This window comes from Ictalurus furcatus, chromosome 4, assembly GCF_023375685.1.
Source record: "Ictalurus furcatus strain D&B chromosome 4, Billie_1.0, whole genome shotgun sequence".
NCBI classification, from domain to species: Eukaryota; Metazoa; Chordata; class Actinopteri; order Siluriformes; family Ictaluridae; genus Ictalurus; species Ictalurus furcatus.
The window spans coordinates 31886203-31899331 of record NC_071258.1 but is presented as its reverse complement, the minus strand read 5'-3'; the positions used below and the strand labels follow the sequence as shown (position 1 = coordinate 31899331).

General features: G+C 40.7%; 1 protein-coding gene across 1 annotated transcript in view; it reads left to right on the top strand.

The window, feature by feature from the left end:
* The first annotated feature begins 1161 nt into the window (after positions 1-1161).
* Positions 1162-13129, top strand: part of LOC128607017 (collagen and calcium-binding EGF domain-containing protein 1-like) — a 22230-nt gene continuing 10262 nt past the window's right edge. The window contains exons 1-2 of the mRNA XM_053623631.1: positions 1162-1439; positions 5250-5330. Of these exons, the coding sequence (XP_053479606.1) occupies positions 1336-1439; positions 5250-5330 (185 nt within the window). The 5' untranslated portion in view covers positions 1162-1335. The remainder of the gene's footprint in view (positions 1440-5249; positions 5331-13129) is intronic.

Here is a 13129-nt window from a genome sequence, read left to right as displayed (position 1 = left end):
CCAGACAACTTGCACTAGACATCGCCAAAGTTGAAAGAGCGCTCATTTCTTTACAACGATAAAAGGGCTGCAACATGTAGAAGCTGGAGTTCAAGAATATCCGATGCAAAAGCAACAACTTCAAATTTGTTCGACACTTAAAGTCGCACAACACAAATCCAAAGTAAAGCTAAAACGAGCGGATATAGATGGGTACCCTTAGTGAAAATAATCTACATACACCTCATGAACTGAAATATTCAGTTTTTATCGTCACAGTCATGCTTCTCTCAAATTCCCATATATTCCCACTGAGTTATACACGGTGTCCCAAAAATCTCCATACATAGGGGACTGTGTTTGCCAGCGCCACGTCGGTTGTACCTTCTTCTCGGTCGATCCGCAACAGTTCCAGTCTTTTTGAATTCGTTAATAAGTTTGGCAGGAGTGTCGTGTGTGATGTGCTCGCCATGTTTCCTGTTCAATTCCATCGCAACCTTATGACAGGCATATATAATAATTATTACTCTAGCCATAAATTTGTTTATGGCTAAGTGGTGGTGGTTTAGTGGGTAGCACGTTCGCCTCACACCTCCAGGGTCGGGGGTTCGATTCCCACCGTGGTCCTGTGTTTGTGGAGTTTGCATGTTCTCCCGGTGCTGCGAGGGTTCCCTCCGGGTACTCTGGTTTTCTCCCCAGTCCAAAGACATGTATGGTAGTGTATGTGTATGAATGTGTATGTGAGTGTGTAGGTGATTGCGCCCTGATGGATTGGCACCCTGTCCAGGGTGTACTCCGCTTTGTGCCGATGCTTCCTGGGATAGGCTCCAGATTCCCCCGTGACCCTGAAGGAAGGATAATCAGTACAGAGGATGGATGGATAACTTGCTTATTACCTGCTTATAATTTGGACTTGTCAGTGTAGAAATAACTGCGTGAGGCGGTCTGTGCAATCACGCCACACACTGTATCTAGTCTAATCTGTGAAAGTTCGGGTGTTGACGCTGGGGTATGCTGATAGTGATGCGGTTTGGTTTGGGACGGAGCTGCTGTCCGTGTAATTTAGGAAGCCGTTTGGGATTTTAGTGAGGAGTGCAGATGCAGCGAGGACTTGCGCTTTAAGCCCGTCCCAAATCATCATGAAGGGGGGCGCGGACACTCCAAAACTCCAGTGCGTAAAAGTTGACCCACATGGGTTATGCGCGCACACCGGGCATCCGCGTGAAGGCTTTTTAATCCGATTTTTTCCTTTTTATAAAAAAAAAAAATGCCTCCTTAACACCGCGGATTTTATTCTTCAAGACCTGTCAGGATTGGAGTGATTGAAGTGTTTTCTGTCGACTGACCGATGGAAACATGAGCCGATTTTATTATCGCATGCTTCTTTTCCCATTTACTCTCTTCAGTACTGTTTTACTTCCGACTTCTGGAAAATCCCAAAATGAAGCTGACAGAAACGGGTGAGGCTTTCTTTTACTCAACCTTTCACTGTAAAAGCTAACATTTTGCCATTACATTGCTCCATATTGTGATGCGTTAAAAACCCCCACATGATGTTGATGTAATGAAATATTACGCAGTATCTAATCTGAGTCATATTTGATCTGTTTGTTAGTTGGATCACGTGATGTATCAAAAGAGACCAATTCTAATTCAGGATGATGCGCATAAAACATTTATGGTCACATTTAATAGTGGAACTTTTGTTGTTGTTGTTGTTGTTGATGATGATGATGATGATGCGCCAACAAAAAGATTCAAATCCATCAGTCAAAAAAGATTTCTTTATGAAATCAAAAATGGTTCCTCTATGGCATCACTAAAGATTTAAAGAAGTTGGGAATTTGTAAATGTGTACTCTGTTACAAAGAACTAGCCTATATAATTTTGAATATTTCCATAGTCCTCATATACAGTAGAACACAGCTTAATGCATGGTACAACATAAATACTGGCTGTGGAGAATCCCAGGAACACTGGGCGTGAGATGGGAATACAATCTGGATTGGATGCCAGTTCATCTCAGGACACACACACACACACACACACACACACACACACACACACACACACATCTAGGGCCAATTTATTGGAGCCATTCTACCAACTGGCATAGTTTGAAAGTGAGATGAAAACTGAGAACCCAGAGGAAACCCACAGAGACACATGGAGAACACAGAAAACACCATACAGACAATGCCTTGTGCTGACGATCGACCCAGAGACGCTGGAGCCTCGAAAAACATATTTGTACATAGAAAAATGAAATCTATCATAAATCTTCTTTCATTGACCCTTTGGTGGAACCCTTATTTGTTCTTTGTAGTCTCCCTCCATTGGAAGGTAGCGAGAAACCCTTCATTATCCAATAAACCCTTAAAGAACCCTTGAAGAACATTTTTTAAGTGTTTCGCTTTCAGATCTGACATAGAAACCTTTTCGGAAGTTAAAACCCCTTTACTAAGGTTCCTAAATCCTTAGAATAGGATTGATATGTGAATAAATCAGTTCTAAGCACCTTTTTCTCTGTCTTTGTACTAATCCTCATCAGTGCATTATCCTGTGCAGTGGCATGGGAAAAGGCATGAGGTTCAGGATGATTAAACACTGACATTAGAGCGCTTAAACCTCTAAACTGCTTATTATGAACTTTTCGAGGTTATAAGGAACCTGTAAGGTGTGTGTATGTGTGTGTGTGTGTGTGTGTGTGTGTGTTTTATTACTCTCTTGTTTGCATATTATACACAATATATGGAACATATGGAATATTACTTAGTGTGAAAGTAATTATACTGAAGATTGTGGCAAAAACAATTTATGTGCTATGGAATTATTGTGCCAAAAATGAGTTTTAAAGCACACTACATATTTTATGTCCTTTTATTAAACATGTACAAATAGAACAACAGCATTAAAGGTGCCATGCTTGGGTGATGAGTGTTTGTACCTTTAAATGTGCAATTTAATGTTTTTAATGATGATGCTTTAAAAATGTATTGACTGGGCTGACGTAATTTGTAGCACAGCGCTGTCGAATGTTCCATGCACGGTGTTCGCATGTTCTCCGCATGCTTCAGGGGTTTCCTCGGGGTACTCCGGTTTCCTCCCCCATTCCAAAGACTGTGTGTGAACCTGTGTGTGATTTTGTCCTGCGATATGTTAGCACCCTGTCCAGGATGTCCACTACCTTGTGCCCCGAGACCCCAGGGATCCCGGAGACCCTATGTAGAATAAGCGGTACAGAAAATGGATGGATGGATGGATGGATGGATATTAATACATTATCGTTTCTATAGCAACAACTAACACATGGACAATGTAACATTTATGTATCATTGACGGAAGGAGTGTCCAATGTCAGTACTTTGTAACTGGAGAAAAAAAAAGTAAACTATAGCGTGGCTATTCTTTAATGAGTAAGTAAAATTAGCTTTTTTAGAATTGCTGTGGTTCAAGAGGAATAAAACCCTTCAGCATGTGCTGTTATTGGAAAGTAATCAACAACAGGGTGATGCAGTCCTGTGTAATAATAGACCTGTATAGCATCCTGCTCATTCATCATTATTACAGTATTTGTCTTTGCAATGCTGATATATCGCAGAGGGCCGAAGTAGTGAAACAACTCCTCTGATTAATCTTTAAATGTTTTATCGTGTGTTGTGATCATCCTGAACGATCTCAGATGCTCCAGATGAGAATTTGAGCGTTTGGCTGAATCACAGCACTGAGACGATCCAGCGAATGAGTGATGGTATGAATAAAAGGCTTCTTTTTTTATCAAATTAAAACGGAGAATTTTCCCAACATAGCAGATCGTTTTGGAGCGCTCTTTAACCTCTGGAATCCTCCCCTGCATCGCTGGTATTAGCTTTGAAGTTTCATCCTGGCAACTCGAACCATTTCAGTCATCCAACAGCCTCTAATCTCGTCAGTCCAAAAGCAAAGCAGTCCAAGATTAGTGTGTGGAACTTATTCGACACCTCTCTCTCTCTCTCTTTCTCTCTCTCTCTCTCTCTCTCTCTCTCTCTCTTTCTCTCTCTCTCTCTCTCTCTATATATATATCTTTCTATATCTCCCTCTCTCTATCTCTCTCTATATATCTCCCTCTCTCTCCCTCTCTCTCTGCCTCTCTCTCTCTCTCTATATATATATCTTTCTATATCTCCCTCTCTCTATCTCTCTCTATATATCTCCCTCTCTCTCCCTCTCTCTCTGCCTCTCTCTCTCTCTCTCTCTCTCTCTCTCTATATATATATATCTATATATATCGCTTTCTCTCTCTCTCTCTCTCTCTCTCTCTCTCTCTCTTCCTCCCAATTTCTCCTCCTGTATCTCTTGGTAAATAAATTAGAAAGCTTGTCAAGTTACACTGTAGCTCAACTCTCTCGATTATGATTGGTCAGAACGTATTTATTCATTTTCTACAACAGCCGTTCTGACGGGTTTATATTAATGTGCCGAGTCTGTAACGTTATTTCTATAGTAACAACTTACACAGGGATGTTTACGATGGACGCTCCATCTAATCAGATTAAAAACAAAACAAAAACGTTATTGAAATGGTCACATTTTCTGTAAGGATACATTGATTTAGTATATATGGAAGGAGTCTCCAATAATAACTTTGCATTTTTAAACAGTTTACACTTTCCGGTTTGTTTCTCTGTGAGATGACAAGCTGTGTTTTTTTTTGTCTTGTCAACTTAAAGAGAAAGAACAAGAGAGTCTAGCGAGGGAGCTACTGTTTATATCTGTTATCATGTATGTAATGTAAGTGGTAACTTGTTTTACAGATGTCCCAATAGAATGAGAACTGGATAAAGAGTAAGACATGCTTTAATAAATGAAAAATGGTGATTTGGCTGTGGTGTGAGATAATTATATATTGTCTGTGCACGCTAGCACGTTCGCCTCACACCTCCAGGGTCGGGGGTTCGATTCCCGCCACTGCCCTGTGTGTGCGGAGTTTGCATGTTCTCCACGTGCGGTTTCCTCCGGGTACTCCGGTTTCCTCCCCCAGTCCAAAGACATGCATGGTAGGGTTAGGGTTAGTGTCCGAATGAGTGTGTGAATGTGTGTGTGATTGTGCACCCCATCCAGGGTGTACCCCGCCTTGTACCCCATGCTCCCTGGAATAGGCTCCACTCTCCCGAAGACCCTGTAGGATAAACGGTATAGAAAATGGATGGATGGATGGATGGATGGATATATTGCCAATACTGAATACAATTTATAACGACAAGTATTGTGATGATGTGTGTGTATTACAGAGAAGAATGTCCTGACAATAAGATTTTAACAGTGGAGTATCCGTGTATCAGAGCAGGAGGAGAGCGTGGCACATGCCTCAGGTAAGCTCTGATCTTAATCATTTGACATCACACACATTAAAGAATAATTATGATGTCATACTACTGTATATAAAGATGTATTGAAGATGTTGGGTGTCTTTGCATACCAATAAATATTACAACCCCAATATCCAAAAAAGCTGGGACGCTACGTAAAACGTAACTTTAAATAAGTGTAAAACACTGCTACTCATTACAATCAACTGGTTACAATAGAGACACCATGCTGAGGGCATTTTGTAAACCTGTTGTTTTGGCTAGGATTTTTCTCACTCTACTTCTTGTTCTTCTTCATCATCATCTTAAGATTATTTGCATAGATTTGCATGAAACCTGAAAGCCATTTCAGGACAACGTGAGCAGTTTTTTCATCTCTGGTCTCTTTAGTGTTCTATGCATCTTTTCAGGAACAACGATTTTGTGTCAAATGAAGTTTTGGTGACATAAGGTTGCGTAATTGTGTTTTCAGTTGTCATTAAAGGCTTATGTAGCTAACGTTGGTGTCATGTTTCACTATAAATACCAGTCTTGTGTGAAGTTTAGTGTTACTCGAAAGCAATTCCTGTTGTCCAAGATTACAGTCAAGATAATATATCCTTAAGCGTATATGTCTGCATTGAAGTCGACTTAAACAGACTGTTGATATTTCAAGCTCCAGATGTTATCTGTGACAAATCCCATTTTCAGAGTCAAGAGCAAAAACAGACGCCTCAGAGCCACCACCTCATTTATTTCTCTCATGCCATCAAACCTTCATCCTAATACATTAGTGAGTATTGAGCAGAGATGTAGGAGTCTGGCTGAGAAGAGCATCTGTTTACTGTCAGGGTTAACTCCAACATGGTTTGTATATCGTTTAATCTAACTGACCTCTATGGATTCAAAGGGTACGTGGTGGGGGGAATTTTAGGGACCAAAGCACTGGTGATTGGATATATAAATGCCTGTTTCTTGGAAATTATAAGTCTGATTGAGCTGAAATTTGGTGTATTGCATATTTCTCCTAATTTGTACATAATATTCTAATGCTAAATCGATTACTTCAAAAACATGGTTGCCATCAGCCAATCAGATTTCAGCATGTGTTTGACAGGTTTAGCATCGAGCCACTATCATGAAACGTGAACAGTATGTTCATCGATCTGTCATCTCTTTAGTGTTCTATGCAAATTTGCGAGAACTGGCCACTGGAGGCACTACTAGGGAAAGGTGCTTGGACCCCGCAGATCACCGCTTTTTATTTCTACTTGTGGTTGTTTTTCGTTTCTTTCACTTTTACTCTCTCCCAAGCGGTAGACTGATATGGTTTGACGATGGTGAGACGCTTGAATCTTGTTTTAATTAGAGTTGCGTGAAACTCAGCAGCTTGACAGAGTGATGTTTAAACTCTGGAAGTGTTTGTAACCAACAGTATCTTCCAGAAACCTCACAGAAGGAACTTATAAAGCACCTGGAGATGATGAGTCTATTTGGACCATCTGTCGTTCAGGACTGAAAGAACTGACCAGCTGCTTCATTTATATTCTGCTGAAGATTTACGTGAAACGCATATTTCTACACTTGGTGATCCTGCTGATTTATTAAAAGTTTTGTGTGTGTGTGTGTGTGTGACATCAGAGATAGAAAATACGAACATGGCAGCAAGGTAGAATTTAACATTTAAAATGTCTTTACCATGCAGTGTATCACCAACACACACTTAATAACGATCAGAATCAATGCATACATGACAAAATAGAAATGATCAAATTCAACCGAGCACTGCAATTTAATAAAATATCTTTTTAAAAACAGATGCTTTGTAGGCTTTGTTTTGCTCATTCATAATTAAAGGATTTACCAACACAAAGCTCTTTCTAGTCCGCACACACTAGCTAATATTAACATTATATAACATAACTGTTGTTATGGTTTGTTAAGGTTGTCTACTGATAGACAATAACTGCACTCTCTACTGTTTTGTGCTTTCCAATCTAATTAAAATGAATATTTCAAGCATATTGGTGCTTAAATTGTTATTTATTAACGTGCTTGCGAGTCAGAGTAACGGCTTGTACTCTTTAGTGTATTATTCTGTTGTATATTTCCTGTAATTCTTTCTCCATTCTGGCATGTCTCGTTGGGTTATCTTTGTATGATTGAACCTCTTATGTCCTGAGTCCTGGGCCAGGTATTTTCCTGCATCATTTATCGCAGCGTGGCCTCAGACAGCACCTGTCTCTGTGCCATACACTCCTGTCTTACAGTTTCATTCTCATCCAAGAAGCATTTACTCAAGATGATGGCTGTGTATACAAAGGGAACATTTGGACATAATGAATGATGTTTAATCCAAGTAGAAATGAGAGAAAGCCTTTTATTTATGCAGCCAGTAATGCAGTTGTTTGTGCCGTGAGAGTGCAAGTGAAAAAGGACAGAACTTGTGTAGGAATTTTATTCTCAGAAGAAATTAGTTGGATCCCCGAGGGTCGCAATGGGCGACGTTGTGGTGTGTGATAGTAAGACTATTGTGTATCATAAATGAAGTGAGGAGATGAAACCCAGACTTTTCTGTTTAAAGTGTGTGTGTGTGTGTGTGTGTGAGTGAGTGAGTGGGATGTGAGGGGGGTATGTTGTTTTTTAATTTGATGAACGTTGGAGCTGCAAAATGACATTGCAGTTTTAGTAAGTGCAAATGTTAAAGTCATTAGAACTTGTGATTAGGAACAACGATTCCAGAGCACAATGAATTCTGACTCACAAACCTCGTGCTAGCACGTAACAACCATGGGCTTCCTCTCTGGATCTGAAAATAAAGCTAATTAATGCCTACAATGCTGGGGAAGGCTATAAAAAGATAGCAAAGTGGTTCGTTCCAACTCTCAATTTTCACTGTCTGAAATGTCATTAAGAAATGGCAGTTAAGGGGAACTGTGGAAGTCAAGGAAACAGTTGAAAGACCAAGAAATCTCTCACACAGAACTACTGGTATATTGGGCAGAAGGGCAAAGCAAATGTCCCAAGCACTGCTAAAGACCTGCAGCAAAGTTAAGCTGACACAAGAGTGGTGGTGCACCAATCTACTGTGCAGAGTTACTTGCACAAACATGCTCTGCATGGAAGAGTCATCAGAAGGAAACCTTACTTCATCACAAAAGTCAGTGTATGAAGCATGCAAAGCAATGTCTAGGTAAGCCAGAGGCATTTTGTAAACAAATTATTGTGAACTGATGGCGGGAAAAAAAAAAAGTACTATTTGGCTACAATCACCAAAGGTCTGTTTGGTGAAAAAAAGAGCAGCATTTGATGAACTATTAAGCATATGGCTGGACGTGTCATGCTTTGGGGTTTTGTGATAGCCAGTGGCTCAAGAAACTTTGCACAGGTAGATGTGCCACAGTCAGTCAAGAAGCCAAAGTTGAAAAGGGGCTGGATTTGACAACAGGACAGTGAATCGAAACATAACTCAAAATCTACCATGGAGTACTTCAGGAAATGCAAGCTGGAGCGTTTGATTGGCCTTACAGACCTTGAACATAATTGAAAATCTGTGTGTAAATCTTAAACATACTGTGCAGGCAAGATCACCCAGGAATATCTTATAACTAGAAACATTCTGCAAAGAAGAGTACAAACAGCATTCGCCAGTAGTGATACCTGCCAAAGGAGGTATTACTACTGTAAGTCTCTCTCTCTCTCTCTCGCTCTCGCTCTCTCGTCATGTGTCAGATGTGTATGATGGTGTGTTTCCTGTAGAAAACTCCCCCTGAGTACTGCGTGATGTTTGATCCAGATGAAGTGAAGTTGCCCCTGGCAGGGGGAGCTTGTGTAAAACCAGGAACCGCTGCTGTAAAGGGCTCCACACAGGAAATGAGAAGCAGAGAGAAGCTGCTAGCGTTCGCACCCTCTGACTTTTATGTGGGTTTAAGGGGTGTCTCATGTCACAGGCTGATCAGAACTCCGTAACTGATCTGGAGAGACGTATCGAGGTGAGAAGAAAAGGTGTTGAGGGAAATGGGAGATTTTTAGGAGCTACGTGTCTGATTCTCATAAACTCGCGCCGTAATTATTGGTACTCACATCACCTAGGAACGCCGTATTAAAGATTTTTCCATCCAGTAAAATTTTGATATATATTATATTTAATTTATAGTAAAAACTCACTGAAACACCATGAAATCTTTGAACGGAAGCTTCAAAAGGGTAATGGCTCATCCTTAAACTCCCTCACTTGCAGTTTATTTTGCTGGATTTAGGAGTTCTGGACTGTTGGCATTGCTGATCCGGAATATTATTTGTTAAACCGCTGCTCTTTGAAATGTCCTCGTTAAGAGACGATGTTTTGTCATAACTGAGAATTCGAATCGTGGATTTCGTTGTATGGATTTCATTTTATACTGTGAAACGCGACAAATATCAGGAAAAAGTCAAATATAGTGAAAGTATATCGACTAACGAATTTCTTGACATGATAACGAACCACAATCGTCTTTAGACAACAGGAACGGCACAGAAGTATGAATATGAATATGCAAATTCGAAGGGCTCCAAATCCTGCATGTCCACTCAGATCCCTCAGATTAATTGGTGCCATAAAGAACAAATCCTCTTTAGAAACTTATTGAAGGAATAAATCACGTAAGGGGTCGACCCTGCAGTCGATGATTTTGCAATAAATGCATGTCTAAATGCTTTATTTATTAAAGGATGACACGTTGTACTTTTTGTCCATTTATTGTTACATTTAATGCTTTGGAAACAAATGCCTTCCTGTTATTATTTACACCCATAAACAAACATTCACAATCTTTGTCTTGAAGTCAATAGGACAAAAAGACAGCTTGTCACGTGACTAAAGTCCATCATCCTGAAAACTGAACACGGAAACAATTCTCCGAGGGCTCATAAAATCTGATTTCCAAACAGTTGATCAAATTATCAGGAAAATCTTTTATACATTTTATTCTATGCATGTACATACACGCACTTTCTCTCTCTCTCTCTCTCTCTCTCTCTCAGTAACAGATCTGTGTCACTCCTTGCTAGAGCTGTCACTCAAAATTATTCTCTCACAGACACTCCTGTTTTGCTTAATTCTCTTCCCGCCAAACCTGTCTTGCTGGCACTGCTAGATCAGTCAGAGTTAGGGCCGAATTCCTTATCTTTTATTTACCTCCCTCTCCCTCTGTCGAGCCACACATGATTTTATGGAGACGCCAGTGATCCTGACCCTTTCTGCTCTCCGGACTTGCCTGATCCATCCTGATGCCCTACTTCTTGATGGAGCTCTCATCAACTGGAGGCTAAATCCTGGAGATTGATGAGAATGGTACCGCTTGGAGTACCACGGAAATGGTTTTGGACCTCAATTCCACATGGACGTTCTCGCTGTGGTTGCTGGGACTACGGTTGCCGCGATGGCCTTGGGACTGCGATTACCACATGCAGTTTTACACTCGGATCTCCTTTAGTGAACAGTGGACTAGTTCAACAAACAGACTTCATATAAACACCATAATGAACTTTCCTTTACTTTCACACTATCCGTCGTGACCCAGATGAGGACGGGTTCCCTTCTGAGTCTGGTTCCTCTCAAGGTTTCTTCCTCATATCATCTTAGGGAGTTTTTCCTCGCCACCGTCACCACCGGCTCGCTCAATAGCGATAAATTCACACACTTAAAATCCGTATCCTGTGTTTATATGTTTCTGTAAAGCTGCTTTGAGACAATGTCCATCGTTAAAAGTGCCACACAAATAAAATTGAATTGAAGTGAATGCGGCGTGGTGTTGAACTAAAGACTGTGTGTGTGCGTGCTTATTGATTTGCAATTGTTCACTTTAGTGATTTAGTGTGTGTCACTGATCCGTCGTTAAGGAACTCAGACATTCCCCCCAGTTGATTAGTCATTAGTTTGGACTTTCTCTTTCCTTGTCCATGGGGAAAACTCCTGTTAACTCCACTCAGAGCAGAGTGCACCCTCTCGTCTCTCTTTGGTGCGCTGCTCGTTCTTTGATCCTAATCTCCCAATCCCTTCATCCATCCATCTCCTTCTCCATCGGTCGTGTGTGTGTTTTGATGGAGGTCACATTCCAGTGACAGCAGGACGGCAGGGTCGGAGCCGTCTGTCAGGATCGGAGCTGGTTCTGATTTGTTCTCGTTATCTTACACACCAAGAACTTGCGTTATGTTTTTTTTTCAAAATTGGACGTTTTCAGGATGTTCGGGAAACCTTGTTCTGATTTCTCCTGTTTTCATTTCTCATGGCAGTGGTAAAACGTAAACAAGACATGCTAACGAACACGAACGCATCGATATTGCCTTATCGAAGACGTAAGCACAGAGTAGTCATTTTCATTGCTATTTTCATTACTAACCCGGATCACAAACTATTCGACCCACTGCACTATTTAATATGAACACAATGCCAAATCATCAGTTTATAATTTCTAAGTTCTCTTAGTTTGTACTGCCATTCGTAGATAAACTGCTGTAGGTCAAGTTACACTGTTTAAGTTGAATGACTTCAGTATTTCTGCACAGTAGGCTCCATTGTGCCATTATGTTATCAGGACGTCACAGTGTGTGTATTTGACGGATGCTGTGAACGCTCTGCTTTTGAAATGACTACTGAAAGGTCCGGACCTCGGTGTCCTCGTAGCTACTTGTGACCACGATCGCATCGCAGGTCTATCAATGGAGAATCTTCATTATGTACAGTAATTTGACATGGAGAACATCAGACAATCCGCTGTAGGATTCCAGCCAAAATTTTTTTTTAAAAAAATCAGTTTGCATTCACATTTATTTGTTTCACAGACATTTGTATCCAAAGTGAGTTTCAATTCCCAAGCCAAACACAGAGCAGAACAGCTGAGCGTCAGTGGACATGGACCAGTCGCGACTCTGTGACAGTCCTGGGATTTAAACAGGAGCTTCTTCACTTGCTTCAGTGAACAATCTCATCTGGAAACCCAATAACTTCTGCTGTGATCATAAAGACCATGATGTTCACCCTTAGTACTGTTTGACTTTGTAGTATACAACTGTAAAAGACTCATGATCTATAACCCCTCTATCTGGTGTCACTTAGAAATGGATGAGTTCCCTTTTGATCCTGGTTCCTCGGAAGATTTCTTCTCCACATCGCCTCACATCGGACTCGCTACTGTCACCTCTGGCTTGTTCATTAGCGATCCAGATTCCTATAAATCTGCTTTGTGAAAGCTCTACACAAATAAAACTGAACTGAATTGTAACCCATGGACGATACCCGCTGAGCCACCACAGCCCCCGTTCTAGAAACTTCAGTCCCATCCAGACACTGTTATAAATCTCCCAATGGCCAAGTTCAGCTCTTTCTGTGACTTCTGTCAGCATGCCAGAGTGCCAAGTGATCATGTATAAAGGGTTACTGATTATTACGAAATGCAGTGTCTGAGTAGAAATACCCAGCTCCAGCTGTTATTGCAAAATATAACCCTTACACTGTAAGGACGGCTGATTGCCTACAGATGTCTGCGCAACCTTTTACAAACCGCACCATAAAAACGAAGCTGTAAAATAAAACTTTGTATAAACCTGCAACAATAAGCACAATTTATTACATCTAAACCCTTTCATTTCAATTTTCCTGGAGTGCTTTTTAGCAAAGCTAAACTACACACTAAGGTGCTAAATCATGCTAGAGGCAAGAATTTCTTTTCCCCCAAAGTAACAATAAACTCAAAAGCATGGTGAGTCAACTTGTCTTAGATGGTTCTGATTATTCACACGAAGGTCCAGTTTGTTAACACAGTGCTAAATTCTTTTTTCTTTTT